At 43.2% G+C, this 19,558-nt stretch overlaps 1 protein-coding gene and 1 non-coding gene across 14 annotated transcripts in view; both read right to left on the bottom strand.

Moving 5' to 3' along the window:
- The window catches only part of AKAP13 (A-kinase anchoring protein 13), a 320,810-nt gene that overhangs the window by 75,013 nt on the left and 226,239 nt on the right, over positions 1-19,558 (bottom strand). For 8 of the 13 annotated variants that reach the window (XM_060402005.1, XM_027975368.2, XM_060402001.1 and 5 more), the window contains 4 exons: positions 13,502-13,638; positions 5,951-6,321; positions 3,714-3,767; positions 450-515 (listed from right to left, as the gene is read on the bottom strand). In XM_060402005.1, the coding sequence (XP_060257988.1) occupies positions 450-515; positions 3,714-3,767; positions 5,951-6,321; positions 13,502-13,638 (628 nt within the window). The remainder of the gene's footprint in view (positions 1-449; positions 516-3,713; positions 3,768-5,950; positions 6,322-13,501; positions 13,639-19,558) is intronic. The other 5 variants (XM_042235070.2, XM_060402004.1, XM_012098428.4 and 2 more) reach the window with 2 other exon arrangements.
- Positions 17,770-17,841, bottom strand: TRNAW-CCA (transfer RNA tryptophan (anticodon CCA)). The gene has a single exon. It is a non-coding gene; the product is annotated as a tRNA-Trp (tRNA).

Raw genomic sequence — 19,558 nt, 5'->3', positions numbered from 1 at the left:
GAATATGTAATGATGAGCAATCTGTGAGCTTAGAATCTAAAGAGATGACTGGATTTGGAAGTGTAATTAAGAAATGAGTGCATCTTAGTAGCTGCCTTGTTTTTGTTATTGCTTTCCTCAGGATGTGCTAATTCCTAGGAGCTGGGAATTGGGATGGATGAAAACAAAGAGAGAAGTGGTCTACCGCAGCATGGAGACAAGCCTGTGCAGAAAACACCCGAATCTATAGCCACTTGAGACACGCAGAATGCATCGGGGAACACCATCCAGCTCCGAGGCTGCACCCCTTGAACTGGATAGGATGCCCACAGCAGAGGCAACGCAACACCGAGCTCACAAAGCAGGCCGCCATACGCATTCCAGCCGCACACAGCCAGTCCAAAGCTGAAAGCTCGGTGCTGTGCTTCATGATCCCCCCTTTGGTGGCTGCACACATAACAATACTATACCTTCTGTAATTAAAATCAGCACTCAGGGCAGCAGAGTATTGCACACCAGAGGGACACCAGCTCATACTGGGGATGACATGAAAGGCAGAAACAGAAATGGAAGAGGGAACAGGGATGGGATTATTGGGTTTAAAAAGAAGGGACACAGTTAGAGACAGATGGATTTTCTGATCAGTAAAAAATTAGGAATGTAACACTGATTTAGAATTTAGAAAACAGCTAGAACAAAACACACAGTTCTTCTATTGATGTCCATCAACATAATGTGTTAGAAATGACTACATGAACTCTTTACAGGTTAACAAGTTCAGTGTTGGAAACCCCAGAATTCCTCCTAGTAAATCCTGAACAGAGTACCCACACTCCCTGTGGCTTCCTGGCTGGGCACGCTCACAGCAGTGTTTCAACCCCACTACTGGGGACACTCTCTCTATGCCGCCCACCACTCCTCCACCCATTTAGGCTTGGATGCTAAACATAAAGCATATAACAACACAACAAAAAATCCACTTGATCATCTCCGGACCACAGCATCTCTAATCCTTCATTAAAAGGAATGATGACAAATTGCACTGGGGTAGGCCCACTGAGTCAGGTTTTCTTTTCTCCCCGTTTCCATTAAGGATGAATCTAAGCCAGAAAATTCATATATCTTTCATAATGACACCCAACATCAACATCCACCTTCAAACCGTATTCACCAGGCTTGGATGCTGAAGATAAAGCATATAACAATGGTCCTATTTCGCTGTATTTTAATGATAATGAAGGGATGTCTTTCCTTGAAAGAGAATTTTATAGTATTGACCAAAGAGTTCCATAATTTTAGGTATGTATCCATTTGGTCATCTATTTCCTTGACTATCTCAGCACTTATATTTATTCTCATGCAGTAGGAACAGAAAATCTGGGGTTGGAAATGATAAGTGAACATGAGCAGACAAAAAATAACCAACTCAGAGTATCAGGTACTCTGTAAAAAGAGCTGCATCCACAGGTCAGGATTTTTGATTAATAAAAGCTATTATTTTTAAAAAAATACACACTGCTACTATTTCAGCCTTAAAGTTCTAAGTGACATGGTTTTGTTTTTGGAAGGGAGATAACAATAAAACTAATCTGCTCCCTGAACCTTCAATGGGAAGATCTGCAGACATCAAAAAAACCAACCAACAAACAAAAAGAAAGCTAAAAAAAACCACAAACAAAAAACCCAAAAAACAAAAAAAAACGAGGAAAATGATGGAAGAATAAATATGAGCTAACCCTATGGATCTACTAAAAGTAAATCTTTAAAATAATACCATTAAAAATAAATTAAAAGGTAACATATTTTAAATCAGATTATATTAATAGTGCAAAGCTCATAAGTACAAAAGCAGAGAGTGGAAGTACACAGCTGAGACATGTCTCTACAAGTCTGCTAAGCAAGACCAGACTGACTCAGGCAAGCAAGCCCTGATACAGTTTACAAACACCCATGAGCTTCACAGTCTGTTCTTTGAAAAGTATTAATTTTATACCTCTAAGCTGTTAGTAAAAAGGCATATTATGTCTACATGGCCAATTTACTAAAAACAGAATGCGGAAAAAAGTAGAAAGTGAATATACATGCCAATTTATCATTCATTAAAAATTAAACAATATCTTTCTACGGATTTTAAACATCCCTTTACTCTCAGAAAATGATAATGATGTGAGAGACTGGGATGAAATTTAGGATAAAAAGGATGAACAACAGGGAGACAAATGGAGATCAGAAAAACCTAAGGATCCAGTGAGGAAGCTGCAGATAGTCCTAGGGTGGCAGAAACTCCTTTCACAACAGTAAGAGTATTTTTCAGAGCATCCTAATTTCCTCAATTCCTCAGCTGGGGGAGTAACATTTCATGGTTCTTTAGCTTTCGGATTTAGATAGTTCCAGATTTAAAAAAAAGTATCCTGATGCCCTACCTTTTAATACTTGCTGAAATGTTTCCATTTTAGTAGCTAAGGCTTAACACAAAATTTAAAATCGGAACTCCTGTTCTTCATACAGAAATACGACAAAGGATGAAGCCGTCACTGAAGTGGCTGTGATGGCTGTGTCCACATGGTAACCTGGGCTGCATCCAGCAACGGGTCGTCTTTCAGGGTTATCCAGGGCATGTTTTTAATAAGCCCATATTGAAGAGTTTAAAGAAGAGTCAGACAAATAAACCTCTAAAGGTTTTAGATACTTCTACTGAAAAAGGCCTTTAATAACTTGTTCTCCTGGAGACAAACGTAACCAGGCTTATGATTATCTGAGATTCGTGACAACACTGTGCTTGAGCTCAACTGTGTGCCTAAAATCTGAAATTAAAGGAAACACCCACTTAAAAAGACCAGGTAGGCAACAAAGATCATTATCTGCCCACTTCCTAAAAAGACAGCCTCAGCTAATAGTTTAAAATCTCTCTTTACAAGTATCTCCTAATATGAGACAATAACCATACTCAAACCATCGTTTTCAGATTTCTAAATTTTTTTCCAAAAATGGGAAAAGTCACACATGACTCCTGTACAGGAAATGCACTGATAAAACAAAAACTCAGCATTTGAAAAAATTAAAGCAAATCAGTACTTTTCGACGAAAAGTGACTTTTCAGCTGATAAATCACTGCAATTTTTAGCTTCAAAATTTTATGTGACCAAAAATCAGTATGGGACTGAAAGACTGAGAGGAGCCCTGAGAAATCAGGGCCATATCCACAGTGCACGGGAGACTCCCAAGTGGCTGAGGAAGAAAGGCTTTCATCACGTTATTGAAGAATGTGCTGAAAATAGTTTAGGGCCTGGTACATACATGAGCACACTTCTATTTTCGGTTCTTCCTCTCCCCCTTTTCTTGGGAAAGAAAGAAAAAGTACTCTCCAGGGTCCATTACCTATGCACAACAGACACTTCTGGACTCCTCCTTAGATAAAGTTGGGGAGACCCTACCCTATTATCAAAGTGATCTGAATACCAAAAAAAAAAAAAAATCAAGATGGAAAAAAATATTTTAACTTTTTTTTTTTTTTTTTAATAAAAGCAGAACAGGAAAAAACTTCAAATTCGAGAAACCATTTCATACAGGATGGACATCAGCAGTTAATAAGTACCTGTATTTTATTTTTCTGAAGCAGACAGGACTTATTTAAAATTAGACTGTTTAATTGTGGATGAAGCAGAATGAGATGCTTGTTAGTAAAATAAGCTCAGAGGCAAACAGTTAGTCCATCAAGTTAGTGAGCTCTGTACCTTCTCCTATGAATGGGAGGCCTCCTGACAACATCCCCAAGAACTCGCATTGAACTGAAAATGAACGGTGGAAGAGGTCAGTGTCCAGGTCAAACAAAATGGATACAAACGCGTGAAACACACAAACATCACACTAGGAAGAGACAATCACCAAAGAGAAATGGTTTGGGAGTAAGGGAATGAAAGAATGTGGAATAAGGAAAACATCATCGCCAAAAAGGCCTGATGATTTCTGAGAAGGGCTACTTTAACTCCTTGGAGCATGGAGGGAACAGTCAGGTGACCAGGAGTGAGGTTTATTAAGTTATAAAAGCAAAAGGACTTTTAATAAACACCATCCAAGAATAACTTTAACAGGATTTTCTTAAAAGTCTTTAAAATTCAGGTAATTCTCGATGCAGCTAACACTGTAAAAATTAGTTAAACTGATGAAAATGACCCCTAACTCTCATTCCAGTATCTCCAGAGGTATCAGACAGTGGTGCCAGGCAATTCTGAATGATAACTGCAATAGGAGAGTCCATGATATTATACAGGCTGAAGATACAAGCGATTTAGTGATAGGTTCTAACTGTAGCTCTGTCCTAAAATCACCGTGTAATCTTGGGCAAATCTTTTCATCTGAGCCTCAATTTCCTCACTGGAGCGACATGATGCACACAGTCACATCTAGCTTGGAAATAAAGTCATGCCAAAGGGATCCATCGTGGTTTATAAAGGAAAACAGATTCCATATAAAAGGAATCCCCCTTTCCCAATGCTGTTGTCATCTAGGACACGCGTATCCCGTCAAGCAGATTCTCTTGCCTCAGGAAGGGAATTCTGTCTGTAGGGATCATTTCCCCATCCTTATTTTCCCATATGAATGCTTAAAAAAAAAAGAAAGAAATTACAGCTTGAACAAAGTTGGGAAGGAGAGCTTTTACAAATTGCTAGGATTTCAAATACATAATAATTGCCCATCAGATAGAGCAACTGCTTATGTTATTTTTAAGGTTTGCACCCTGAACTGTATTCCAGAATAAAACGGAGTTGTAGAAAGACTGCCTGACCAGGAGACTGGAAACCTGGATTCCACTGACACTGGGTAAATGGTTTAAACTACCTACGCAGTCTCACCTGCAAAAACGGGGATAATCCCACCTGACTCATGAAGAGGATGGGAAAATTACATGAGACAATCTGATATTAAAGGACTCTGAAAAGGGTAGCAAATCAGGAGGGCGTAAGGTACTATATGAAGGTAGGTCTTCATTCACCTCGGGGCCTCCAGAACCTAGGAACGCCTGCTCTGCTTAATACATGTTAGCCGAATAAAAAAATACACGAGTGAATGACTGTAATCAGATTACGTGTACTTACAGCTATGAAATCTGAGCCCAAATATTAGGAGGTCAAGGAATTTTTAAAAAGCAAAAAAGCCAGTAACCGCTCCAGGTGAACTGTTGATATCAGTGTTTTACAACAACTGTCAGCCTCCTGCCCTGGCTGTTCGTCCTCATTTAGAACGCAGCCTTGGAGTAGGCACACTTTTACACAGAGTAGGTATCATGGCACCTGCTCTTCAAACTTAAACTCATCTAGGCAGCCAATGGTTAGAAACCAGACCCTCATTTCCACATAGCCTGCTTGGCAAACTGAAAGGGTGACACCGAGTGCCACAACAGATCCCCAGGCTGAACGACATGTGGAAAGACAGTACCAATTCAATAATGATTGTGACCTCTTTAACAGTTAAGTGCTGGTAATGCAGACTTTATCAAAACTTTCTACACTAGAAACAGATGGCAAATCCTATGAAGCACTGTGAAAAAACTTGTGTTGAGACTCTAAGATTTCAAGTTTATTTCTTAATTCAAAATTGACAGGAAATTATTCCCTTCAAATTTTCTAACCTCTCAATTTTATGAACAAATCTGGCCTAAACAAACGTTACACCAGTGTTTACTCACTATGTGACTTATATATCTCATTGTAATCTTTACTCTTACAAATACTCTGAAAGGCAGGTGTTTTACAGATGAGAGAATTAAAGCTCAGAAGGGTCAGGTAACTTGCCCAAGGTTATCCAGGTAGTAAGTGTCAGAGCTGGAGTTGGCACACAGGTTTTCCTGATTCCTATAGGAAAGCCTATATTCTTTCTTCTATACCATGGTGTCTCCTGAAAACTTTCACTAACGGTAACACCAAATCAAAAGCAAGCAGACACAGACGAGACGAACAGACCACCGCCTCACCTCCGGTGGTTCATTTCTGCGTCGCTGGCTGCGTTCTTCCCGGGACCCCAGCTGTGCCTCCGGAAAGGGGACAGAGAGCGCATGGAGCTCCGCAGGACAGAGCAGCTCGCAGGCACCTCGGTGATGCTGTCCATCTCCTCCTCCTCCATCTCACCCGAGCCAGCGGGCTCGCTCTCGCTCTCTCGACCCTCAGCTCCCACCCCATGGCTGAAGAAGCCGTTGAGACACTGCGGGTCTCTGGACCTGTTCAAGCTGGAAATCCGGGGGAGGGACACATCACTGCCGTGAGACGAGTGCCGGCCCAGGGACGCCGTGTCATCGGTGGAGGAGCTGGATCCAGTGGTGTCGCAGGCCAACTGCTCCTCCTCGGGCTGCAGCAGAGAGAAAGCATGCATGGTCGGAAACAGCAGGACTGAGAGGCCTCGACTGCTCTCCACCGAGTCAGTGCCTCTACAGGGGGTAGGACAGGCAACATCACAGCGGGCTGCAAAACAGCTTTCTTTCTTAAAGCACAATCACAGATGGACTCAGCCTCCAGTAAAGGTACAGTCCAGGTCCATCCTCTTTCTACCTTTTTACTAGAGGTGCAAAATGGGAAATATACTGTCTTCCCTTTCTTGCAGAGGAAAAGCTCTAATTCCGGCCAGTTATTTTCAGTCAATACTATCAACTATAATGAAGGGAACTTATGTCTCTGAGGTTTCTGATGTATGAAAACTCTAAATTCATACCATGTAAAGGTAAATTTTTTTTTTACAAGCCCTATCTAAAAACAAGGTAGTGTGCTTGGCTACAACAGTGATATACTGAAGTTTATATTCAAAGAGCAAGTCTATTTTCAGTGGCATTTTCAAAAATGCAGAACAGCTTATGATCCCACCTAAAGTCTGCCACAAATGTCCAAATTCTGGGCCACAAATACCTAAATGCAAGAAATTTATCCCCCCTTTTTTCCTTCAACTGAGTACTGGCTGAGTTTTATCAAGCCAAACTGTACCTAAAATAATGAGTCCTCTGCAGTCTTTGATAAAGTGATGGTGCTCTCTCCCTGGCCAACTTCTAGAGCCTACCAGGAATTGTGTCATTCTGATCCAGCAGACCGACAATCTCTACCTGCTGAAAAGCACCAGAACACATCATGTGATGGGTGAGGGAAAGATGAGCATTGTGGCATCCAAAAAGTAGAAGATAAGTAAGTGTCTGAAGATGCACGCTCACCCTCTCAGCTACACAGGAGGGCACTGTACTGTCTTCGCATCTTTCTTGTGCGTTCTTATGGTACAGGGAGCAGGAAACAGAAACAGATATTGTGATTCCCCCCCACCCGCCCCCTTCTTCACAGTATTTCCCTAATTTAGGAGTAAAGAAACTTACAGTTCTTCAAAACAGATTTTAAAAATTATAGCAACTCATGAGCCCTTTCGGAGAAGGCGATGGCATCCCACTCCAGTACTCTTGCCTGGAAAATCCCATGGATGGAGGAGCCTGGTAGGCTACAGTCCATGGGGTGGTAAAAAGCCGGACACAACTGAGCGACCTCACTTTCACTTTTCACTTTCATGCATTGGAGAAGGAAATGGCAACCCACTCCAGCGTTCTTGCCTGGAGAATCCCAGGCGCGGGGGAGCCTGGTGGGCTGCCGTCTATGGGGTCGCACAGAGTCGGACACGACTGAAGCGGCTTAGCAGCAACAGCAAGAGCCCTTTTCGTCTTGAAAGAGAAAATAACTCCTATACTAAAGAGGCTGACTCCTTAAAGTCTTAATGAAACACTTCAAAAGCACTCTCTACCTTCTCAAAGTAATCTTTATACCCTTGGGGCTGAATCTCACTAGCTCATGGGAGGTTTTTCTTTCTACTCTCTAGAATCCAGCTTCCCAGCTTAACTGCTCTTTAAACAATCAGTGAGGGATGAGACTGAGGGAGATGCGAGGGGCTGGAGAGTCAGGACTCTGAGGCCCAGACCGTCTCCTGGGCTCCCCCAAGTACAGCCGAGGCAAGATCTGAATGCAAGCTGATTTCAGCTTTTAAAAATGCCCTGTTCTATTATTATCTTCATGACTTAAAAAACGAAAACAAAAAGACCCTGAAGAAATAAGATCTCAGAGTTTGTATCAGAAATCCTCAGTGTTCCTTTTACTGGGCCACACTGGGCCATATATTTTTATTTTATAGTAAAATAAAATTATACTGAGTAGATTCTAAAATAGGGTAAGTTTTGGTTTAAAATAAAATTGTCAATGACTCCTTTCAAGTTAGTGAGGAGTGATCTGGGCAACCTACAGTTTCTATTCCTGGGGCCACTCTCCATTGAGAGGAAGAATATAAATGGTCGTGAACAGCAACTTCAGAAGACACTTTTAGGATGTCTTAGCTTTTTCACTGGACTGGGTTGAATAGTGTCCTCCTCAAATTCACATCCTTCTCAGAATGTGACCTTATTTGGTTGGGTCTTTGCAAATGTTGTTCGTTAAGATGAGGTCATACTTCACACGAGAATATTTCCTAAATCCCAGAGGAGTAGGATCCTTGTAAGAAGAGAGAGCAGCCCCTCGGGTACATGGCTTTTGGGACCCCCTGCCTCCAGAACTGTGGAAGGACAGTTTTATACTGTTTCAAGCCACCAAATGTGTGGGAATTGGTTACAGCGGCCCTAGGAAACTAAAGCTGCCTAACCCAGAGAAGCAGAAGAGATGCTAAAGCGTAGACACAGGAAGGAAGGGGTGGATGGAGTCATGTATGCGCATGGCCACCTACTCCCGCATCCTTGCCTGGAGAATCCCATGCACAGAGCAGACGGGTGGGCTCCAGTCCACGGGGCCACACAGAGTCAGACACGACTGAGAGGCTAACACACATGCACGCGGGGAAGCAAGCTTAATGGGGAAATGAAGACCACGTCTGTGCCTGAGGCTGACACACGAATCCGTCCTCTCTCGGGCTTTCAGAACTGCTTTTCCTCCTGCATATAGCAGGATGGAACACACACAGAAACTATCACCTCTACCATAAGCTTCTCTTTCCTTGGGGTTAATAAAATTATGAATATCTGCAAGTGGTGATCAGGCTAGAAAAACCCACTAGGTGTTGGAGAGAACGCCCTCTGGGCACAGAAAGGTGTGAGGGCGGCGGCTCTTTCCAACACTGGCCTTCTGGCTTCAAGGGCAGGGCTGAGCCAACAGACTGACCCAATCACACTTAGGTTTTATTTAATCTAAGGCCAAATAAATTAGGGAAAATGAAATTACAAACTAATTACACAAATAAAAGTTAACGTAGAAGTCTAAAATATGGCACCCCACTCCAGTACTCTTGCCTGGAAAATCCCATGGACAGAGGAGCCTGGTAGGCTGCAGTCCATTGGATCGCTGAGGGTCAGACATGACTGAGCATGGAGAAGGAAATGGCAACCCACTCCAGTGTTCTTGCCTGGGGAATCCCAGGGACGGGGGAGCCTGGTGGGCTGCCATCTATGGGGTCGCACAGAGTCGGACACGACTGAAGTGACTTAGCAGCAGCAGCAGCAGAAGTCTAAAATGAATGATGTTTATATGATGTTTATAAAAAGCTTGAGAGAATCTATTTCTTAAATATACGTGCAGTATAACTATTACATAAAATTGAATGGTAATTATGTACTAGATACTCATCACTGTGAGGCTTTTACTAAGAGATTAAGATGTATGATTTTTGTTAATCCTCACAACTGTTTGATTTAGTAGCTATTCTTATTTGCATCTGATGAGAAACCTGAAGCTTAGTGAGGTTACATAATAAACTCAAGTTTCTGAGGGACAGGCTTTTTTCCTTCATCTATTTCCCCTTCCAAGCTCTCCAGGTGATTCTAGGCTCAGCTAGGATTCATACACCTAAAATACATGATTTTAATTTGTCAATTGTAACTCAATAAAGTTGGGAGCAAAGTCACTGAATGGTACCCTCGAGACCATGTACTTCATTTTATGTGAATATTATTTAAAAAATCTTATAAACAAATGCTGTTCTAAGTATTGAGAAGTGGACTGTATTGATATCTATAACTCTGAAGTATATTAAAGAAATTAGACGACCTACTGGAAGAATGAGGGACAGATGCACAATTAAGCAATGAAGCAGATAATAAAAGGTTAACTATAGAATCTAGGTGGTGGGGATTCACTGCAGAATTCTCTCTACTTTTCTGTTTCAAAATTTTAAAAATAGAGTATTGGGGGGAAAAAAATGCCTGACTGGCTTTCTTACCCAGAGTTACATGATGCAGGTGTGATACAGATATGTATACGGAGAGGTGTAAACACTATACACGCTTATACACACAGAAATCTAGAAATAGCTATGCACTTTGTATCTTATTACTACACATGAAGGAATCACCCTTAACACTTCCAAAATACTAGTCCTTTAATTTTCACTCATTTATTCAAATACTTATAAATTATTATCTGTTATAGCATACTCAAGCACTTGGCCATGTGCCTTGAAAATAAAAGCATATATTTTAAATGCCTAGTACGGGCCAATCACTTAATCCATTTATGCGCTATACTGATGGCAAGCATCAGCCCCACTTCACAGTTCTGAAATTACAATCATTTCAACACTTGTGCCTTAAGAGTTTCCAGGTTTTCTCATCTGGATTCTGTAAATATATTTACTTTTATCTGAAAGTTTAAAAAATATAAGGTAAATTTTTGGCTTGATGTTTAAGTATTTGAGGGCAATTGACAGCACATGAAATAAAAGGATTTTCCTTTAAGAGCTAGCATGTTGGTGAAGTCACTCTGCTTTTTCTTAATCAATTGTGGGTACTATCTTATGATTTTGGAAAACAAAAAAAACAAAAAAAAAAACAATAAACAAGGTGTAAGGGCTGCAGCAACTATTAGTATAATTCTGTGGACTTCAATTATCCTTTTGGATAACAGAGTGGCCCAGATCATGTATTTTACAACCACATTTTCTTTCTTAGCTAGGGCCAGAAAGAACCCTAGGATTTCTTCTCACTTTAAAAGCAAAAATTAAATTTTTATGCTACTGATCTATGGAAAAGCCAAGACCTCGGGAACCAGCAAATATCCATCAGAAAAAAACATGAAGCTCGCAACACTCACCAGAGAGTCATATTTGCCAGGCAGCCAGCATGCCAAGTGGAAACATGAGGTTAAGGTGGAAAGTTCTGACAAACACTGTGGGCTGATGTTAAAGAGCCCTCTGTAAGGCTAAAGTCACACAAGTGGCTGCAGGAAGTGACCTAACGCAGTACTCATGGTTCACAGAAAAGGATGGTGCAATGCCTTGCCTACAGATTAGTCTTTAGAGAAGGAGCGTGGGAGGGCTGGAGCCTGCAGAGAGGCTCCGGGAGGGTCTGATGCTTCGCAGCAAACGCTGTGCAGATGACCACAGGGGAGGGCCTCTAGGGAAGTAGCTGACGGCCTGTCTGCCACCACTGCCATGCTTCTGTACACAGCACTGGCTACTAAAGCAGGCGTGTGGAGGCTGAGAGCAAAATCAACGAGTGGGTTTCAGAGTTGGGCCCAGCAACACATCTCAGTTTTGTCACTTACCAGCTGAGTAATGTTGAGTCAACCTTTTTACCAACCAGAGCCTCTGCTTCCTCAGGGGTATAATGAGGATAAAACCACCCACCTTGCAGGGCTGCTGGGAGCACGAAATGAGATCACCTATGTAAAAAACTTCTGTTCAGTGCCTCACATGAAGTAAGCACCTTGGAAACATTAGCCTGTCTCCTTTTCCTCGCACGTGTAAACCCGTGGTTTTGTGAATGTTAGAGAAAACGTGGCTGCAAAGCGTCTCCTGGTCACCAACCGCTGTGGCAGGGTGGAGACACTAAGAGGAAGGACCCTCCGAACCTCACTCCCGGCCTCCAGACGTTCTCGTGGGAGCGTGAAGAGGAGAGCGCGTCTCCGCCATTTCTAGCCTTCCTGAGGAACCCCAGCACGGGGTGCTGGCCAAAGTTTAGTCAGGGATATGCTTCAACTTTTAAAAATGCTACCTGTGCTGTCGTCCTGGAAAAAACTCCTAAAATCGAGCGCTGGCCATTTTTTATGAACAAAACCTAAATGGTTTTGGCAGGTTGAAATAATTAAGTAACATATAGTCAATTCTAATTCTCCTCAGCTAGGAAAATCATTCAACCTAGAGATGGCAACATTCAGGGCAAGCTGGCATGCACCTAGGAGGTTCAAGCAAGTGTTTCTTCATGGAGGAAACTTAACAATTGGTTAAAAAGTTTTTTACTGAGAAAACTGTCACACGTATATAAATGTTGAACAAATCCTCACGTATCCAGGGCCCCGTGTGAGTGATTACCAATGATTCCATTTTAAAACTGGGATTAAGAGATGATATCTAATGTATTCACCAATGCCTTTTGAGAGACAGGCACCTAGAGAACGGTATTCCCCTTGGGAAGAAGCAGACACTTTTAGGAGTCCTTACAATGCAAACCTCAAAATCACCCTGGAAACTACCTAAATTCTTTTGGTTAAATAAAGAGATCATATTGATGTTCTCCTCTGTAAACAACTTCAGAGAAGGATAGCTCTGCCAAGTTAGTGGACTTTTCTACTTTACTTTTCCCCCTTCTACAAGGAATGATGACAGGACTGCTGAAGTCCCTGAATCTTTCCAAGGCCCCCTGTGGCAAGAGGCCAAGGGTAAGGGGAGGCCCAGCGGACACAGGAGAGCCACTGAGCAGAAGGCAGGGAAAGTGCAGGTACGGTCAGAGAGGCTCACGTGCGTTCCGCACCAGAGTCCCAGAAGGCCCCTGGCGTAGCTCTAGACCAGCACCATCAGCCTACCTTGGGGACCTGATGAGCCACTGACCCAACCTCCCGCTGCTTCTCTCACGAGTTCCCGCACCCTCACAAGGGCGTCAGCACAGCCGCTGTGTCTACCCCTCCCCAGGAGGTTAAGACAACCTCCTGCAGCAGGTTAACAATACTGTGCACTGACCCGGCTACGGGAAAGGCCTCTATTCTTGGGAGACAAAACGGACCTTGCTGCAACTAGATACAAACCTGAGTCAAGAGAGCATGCCTTGGAGCCTCAAATACTATGAAAACGTGAAGTGACTCATGTGGATGGGTTTGGCTTTCCACCAGGGAGATAGCTGGATTCCCAAGCAGAGATCTAAAAATTTCCAATTAAGCAGGCAATGAGGAGGGCTGACCTCACCAAGCTCAGCCGTGAGCTTCAGGCCTAAACACATTAACCAGCCAGGACTCTGTGGTGAGCTTGTACACATGACATCTTACAGTCTGTCCTGTGGTCCTTCCTGCCCCCTGAGAAGTAGTCATTGTCATCTGACTTCTAATTCACTTGAAAGGAATGTCCATTTCTTTAGGGCTCGGTGTGAGCTTCACAACCTGCATGGAACCAGCCATGATTCTATAGAAAAGAAAGTAGTCAAGGCCTCTTTCTAAGGCCTGGCCACCTGGAGCTTCATTCTCCAAAAGGGAGCCTTTACAAGTCACTGAGATCACATAAGAGATGATGGCTAGCCGGAGTCGCACACTGAGGCTGACGGTACCTTGGAGAAGACAATGCTGTCCACGTCTTCACCGGGCGAGTGAAAAAGGTCAGAATCGCTCCCAGATTCTCGTTTAAGGACACCTGGTTTTGAGGCACACTCTCGGCCTAGTCCAACATCCAGGAAGCTGTCACATTCTGAGAAAAGAAAATTCATTCAACCACTGCTTTAAAAAAAAAAATCAGTTTCTTTTCATTCCAGCCATCAGCCTTTTAAATTGATTGACTACCCAATCTCCTCCCCTTTCTATATTTTTTCTTAAAAAAAAAATTTATTTATTTTAATTGGAGGCTAATTACAATATTGTAGTGGTTTTGCCATACGTTCACATGAATCAGCCATGGGTTTACAGGTGTTCCCCATCCTAAACGCCCCTCCCACCTCCCTCCTCATCCCATCCCTCCCCAGGGTCAGCCCAATGCACCAACCCTGAGCACCCTGTCTCATGCACTGAACCTGGACTGGCGATCTATTTCACATATGGTAATATACATGTTTCAATTAAGAAGCTGTAAAGGATACAAATTTAGTAGCTTTCAATTCTCTGTTGATAACCTGAGTTTGTCATATAAATCATGGGCACAAAAAGGAAAAAAAACAAACAGTGATTTAGAACTGTAATAACACCTATGTATTTAAACATATATCTCTTCCTCTTGGTAATTAGAGAATGTATTTCTTTTGCCACCAAAATCTGAAATTCTTCGTTAGGAAACTATGTAATAGGGTTTGCAGGCAATTTCTGTTTTGAGACTTAAGTTCTTTCTGGATCCCACTCCAGTGCTCTTGCCTGGAAAGTCCCATGGATGGGGAGCCTGGCGGGCTGCAGTCCATGGGGTCGCGAAGGGTCGGACAAGACTGAGTGACTTCACTTTCACTTTTCACTTTCATGCACTGGAGAAGGAAATGGCAACCCACTCCAGTGTTCCTGCCTGGAGAATCCCAGGGATGGGGGAGCCTGGTGGGCTGCCGTCTATGGGGTTGCAAAGAGTCAGACACGACTGAAGTGACTTAGCAGCAGCAAGATGACAGACAAAGAGGAAGCATAACTAATAAGCATGCCAGTGTATTAAACTTACAGATTTTATTATGCAATAACTAAAATATAACTATTTAACTTGTCCTAGATAGATCTGATATTGGATGAATAATGTGATGAAGAAAAATACATAATCTAGAATCTGTTTTCAGTTCAACAACTAGGATATGAACTCTGGGGAAGCAGACAGAGGGGGACCTTGACAGAAATATTGTACTGGTACCTCAAAGAATTCAAAAGGCTTAGTATACCTCAGTTAGCTCAGTATTTAACTCATTCTCTCCCTTAACTTTGTATCCAAAAGGGACATGTGACCTGGTAACAACAGAAATTAAAACACTGGTACACAGTGATACCAAGAAGATATCAGCCTCCTTCAGGAAGTTTTGGAAGATGGTACGATTCCATTCTAGTTGGCATGATGTGTGACTTGGAAAACATATGGAAGTTTATCAAATCTTTAGGTGCTACTAAGTGATGAGGGACAGAGCAGACAACCCAGCTGCCAAGCAGTTCAAGAGAACTCTACCTGGAGGCTTTGCTTGAAAGGAAATTCAAGAGGAGTTGACAGCACAAGGTGATGGCAAAACAAAACCCACTGAGCGTTTCCAGGCCTATTCACAGACAAAGCACAAGCGTAACAGACAGTGTACCCAAGTCCAGCATGCGGGCGGCCTGGCCACGGCCAGAGGGGCCACCAGCGCTGCACCTCCACGGCGGTGTCTGTCCCTGAACAAATCAAGCTGGAACACTGGTAAACATGGCAATAAGGTCACGGGAGTGGAAATGCCCGAGACACATTCAGGCTGCAGAGGAGCTTGAAGAAAATGTGTATGAGGACGGCTGAAGGCTCGCGCAGTGAAAGCAGAGCTTCACTGTACCTAGGCTTCTGGGCCACAGGCTGACAGACACCTGAAGTCATCAGGCATCAGGGTCATTCACTAGAAGGGCTGGAGCAAAGAACGCGTGCCTGTGGCAAGAGGTCTCGAAAAAACCGTCTACACAGAAGAGGGAGTGGAGGCTGAATGAGATGATGCTAGTGTTTCTCCTAATGCTTACAGTCTATGCGTAGACAGTGTGCTTCGTAAGTGGCGCAGTGGTAAAGAATCTGCCTGCCAATGCAGGAGATGCAAGAGATGCAGGTTCAATCCCTGGGTCGGGAAGACCCCCTGGAGAAGGGAATGGCAACCCACTCCAGGCTTCTTGCCTGGAGAATTCCACGGACAGAGGAATCTGTCGGGCTACAGCCCATGAAGTTGCAAAGAGTCGGATGCAACTGAGCATGCATGCACATCACACATAGGCTTAGACGGTAACTGTGTGTGTACATGTCGGTGTTCAGAGATGAGAACAGAAAGGCTTTCTTATCTAAATTAACTAATAAGTGATCATTAATTAAGTGATTAATTATTAGCCCTGGATTCATGTCGATGTTTGACAGAAAACAATAAAATTCTGTAACGCAATCATCCTTTAATTAAAAAATAAATTTATTAAAAAAATTATCAGCCCTGGATTAACCAGGAATCTAAGCCAAGGTCAAAAAGGCACTGCACTGATACAGGTCATGAATTACTTGTCAACAAAATTACCTTTTCTGTTAGTGAAGCATCTGATTGGGGACTGGGGATTATCCAAATAAAGAGCTGTCTTATGTTTGTGTGTGGGAGGGTAGGGGGCATTTTACAATCTTGGGATAGAAATGAATATATTAAGAGGCAATTTCAACACAGAAGTACTAAAACATAAATCATGCTACAGGAGTTGAGGTAGGGCTTACAGATTAATCTGCAAATGTTTCCGTTTAAAGTAGAAAAGTAGTCCATTTCAGTCTTGGTCCAAACTGTTTCTGTGTGTGTTAGTTCAATGGGAATAGCCCTGCTTTTAAAAGCCTGGAAATCACAGGTATTCTAGAATTTTGGGTGTTTCCCCCCACCTCACAGTTAGAGTATGTACTAACTTAGGTGGAGTCAGTGGCTGTGATTTTTCTACTTGCTCCCCCCACTCTCCACCATCCCGGCTTTCCCCACTTGGAAAAATAAAAAGCTCCACTCTGTGGTTGAGGGGAAAAGAGCAGGGGAGGGGGCTGCCCAAGAGCAGAAAGGGCTGTCACAGCAACTACGCCGAGCTGCTCGCTGTCCAGCTGGCAGTCAAACAGACCACGTCCAAATTCCAGACTGGAAAACACAGCGGTTCAAGACATTCTAACGGAAAATTCACAGGGAAGATCCAAACTCAGTCCCAGGAGGAACACCTCACCCAGGGAACGAACCCGAGTCTGGGATGGGATACAACGCTGACTGTAGAGCTGGGGCGGAGGGAAGAGGATGAAAACAAGGCAAACGGGAGAGAAGAGGACCCGAAGGCTAATGAAACCCCCACAGATGGAAGTGCGGGGACCCTCGTCTCACATATGCTGGCAGGTTTTCAAAATGGATGGAATCTTTCTTCCTAATCCATACGGTGGAGCATAACGAAGGTATAAATAGGAAGAACCATCACGGGGTTTAGACAGAGTGAGGTGAAGGTGAAGGTGAAGTCGCTCAGTCATGTCCGACTGTTTGCGACCCCGTGCACTGTAGCCTACCAGGCTCCTCCGTCCATGGGATTCTCCAGGCAAGAATACTGGAGTGGGTTGCCATTTCCTTATCCCTGAGGTGGGTACGGCTTCAATCCAGATCTGACTACTAAAAGACCGCCAGGCAAGAAGTCATTCTTGACCTCTAAGACTCAGTCTCCTTACCAATGAAATAGGATAGTATGTCCCTCCCTAAAATAGTTATAGTGATGGTGAGAATCTATACACTTAGTAATGGGCATCTGCGCCTCAGCACACAGCAGGCATAATGTGATACACACACCTAGTGGGGTTAGCACTTCGTCACCCTTTCCTTGTGACCTGACAAATGTCCAGTGAGGACACGACACTTTGCAGTGGGTCAGTCCTATTTTATGACCCGTTAATAAATCTCTTACTTTTGTGCACACCTTTCTAAAAGCAAGCAACATGTCATGTGCGCTTTCAAAGTGCTTACCGAGTCACTCGGGCTTAAATTTTACATATGCAAACAAATTATAGTTGGGGAGGGAGAGGAAGCAGAGGAAAAGTCTCTCAGTCGTGTCCGACTCTTTGTGATCCCATGGACTGTAGCCTACCAGGCTTTTCAGTCCATGGGATTTTCCAGGCAAGAGTACTGGAGTAGGTTGCCATTTCCTTCTCCAGGGGATCTTCCCAGCCCAGGGATCGAACCCGGGTCTCCTGCATTGGAGGCAGACACTTTACCCACTGAGCCACCAGGGAAGAAGGGTAGGAAAACTCAGCAGCAGCCCGCTCACTGGGCTTTGCTGAACCACGTTAACCGTAATCCCCATGCACCTATTTCTACTTAAATAAGCGTGCGTTTATCCTGGACTGAAGATTACACAAATGAGAGCAAGTCAAAGTGTTGGTCACTCAGTCAGGCCCCACTCTTTGCAACCCCATGGACTCTAGCCCACCAGGCTTCTCTGTCCATGGGATTCTCCAGGCAAGAATACTGCAGTGGGTTGCCATTTCCCCCTCCAGGGGATCTTCCTGACCCAGGGATCGAACTCGGGTGTCCCACACTGTGGGCAGATTTTTTACCATCTGAGCCTCTAGGGAAGCCTGAAGAGTATACAAAGTGACGTTAAATAAAGGTTATTATCTTATTTAGTCTAACACTATTGTTCTCTTGAGCTGCGTTTAAAAGCAAAGGAAACCTGCATGATTGAACATATTTAGAATTCACAGGAAACTATGCCTACAATCATCTCAGGCCTCAAGTTCAGGAGCATAATTCAGGATTTTGTTAAACTGAGGTTTAAAAAGATTCAAAAGAAACAAAGTCTTTCAGGGGGCTGGAGTATGGAGAAAGTCAACGATATTTAAGACTATGCCCTGGGGAAAATGCTCAGGGGTTCAAATTCACCTCTTTAAAGGAGTAAAAATAAACTGTGGCACGTGGAGAACCTTCCTGTGAATATTCTAACTGTGAGGCAACCTCTACAGGGCAGACAACTTCACAGCTTGAGTGGCTGAGAGCAATTGCACTTCTAGAAAAAGCCCCTCACAGCTAAGGAACTATAACAGAGTGAGTAGTATACTTTCAAGTAGAAGATTCTAGGGGATTAGATGGGGAATGGGTCAGCTACAGCTGGGAACAAGGTCAATCTTACAATATTTGGAGACCCTAAACACAACAGCATGATAATATTCTTTAACTTCTGTATGAGAGAAAAACAGGAAAAAAAAAAAACCAAAACAACCTCTTGTCATATTTGTTTCCAACACTTTCTTTGGAGCAAAGTCAGAGGGTTGAGAATCAGCAAGAAACTTCTCTTTAGGAAGAGGATTTGAACCATCTTGTTCTTAAATTTCCTCCTACTGCCATATATCCACAGCTAAACTGTTTCTAAAAAGACCAGTAAATGAGAACTCAGTAATTTTTAAAGCAAGTCAGGAAAAATTGAAAAGGTTAACAGAGGTTTTGTTGGGTAAAGCAGACTCAAGAGCCCAAAATGCAAATTACCAGCTGCAACAAAAGGCATAGGGTACTTGAGTTACTCACCAGTCATTTGGATTCTTCCCTTAAGGAAAGCCAGTAGGCTTCAGGGATGGAAGACAATAGAACACAGACATTAGGAACAAACCTTGCGTCACAGTGAATTAGTGGCTCAACTCGGGTAAGAAGTCAGGACTCCTAACAACCACAAAACATGTACTGTGTCATTAACCACCAAGGTCTTCAGGGCCTTTTACCCTTATCTAATGTCACCAATACCTCGTGAGTGCTTAAGGAAAGCCTCAACTGCTGACAGTATTTCCAAAGATTATGATTCTCAACCTAGGCTACACAGCAGAGGAACCAAAGGCTCTTTTAGAGATCTGATGCTCAGACCACACCTCAGCCTAATTAAATGGGCATCGCTAGGGGGTAGGACTCAGACATCAGTATATTTTTTAAGCTCCCCAGGTAATTTCAAAAATCAAGAGACCT

This window comes from Ovis aries, chromosome 18, assembly GCF_016772045.2.
Source record: "Ovis aries strain OAR_USU_Benz2616 breed Rambouillet chromosome 18, ARS-UI_Ramb_v3.0, whole genome shotgun sequence".
Lineage (NCBI taxonomy): Eukaryota > Metazoa > Chordata > Mammalia > Artiodactyla > Bovidae > Ovis > Ovis aries.
The sequence above is the reverse complement of the archived record's forward strand: the minus strand, read 5'-3'. Positions and strand labels throughout refer to the sequence as shown.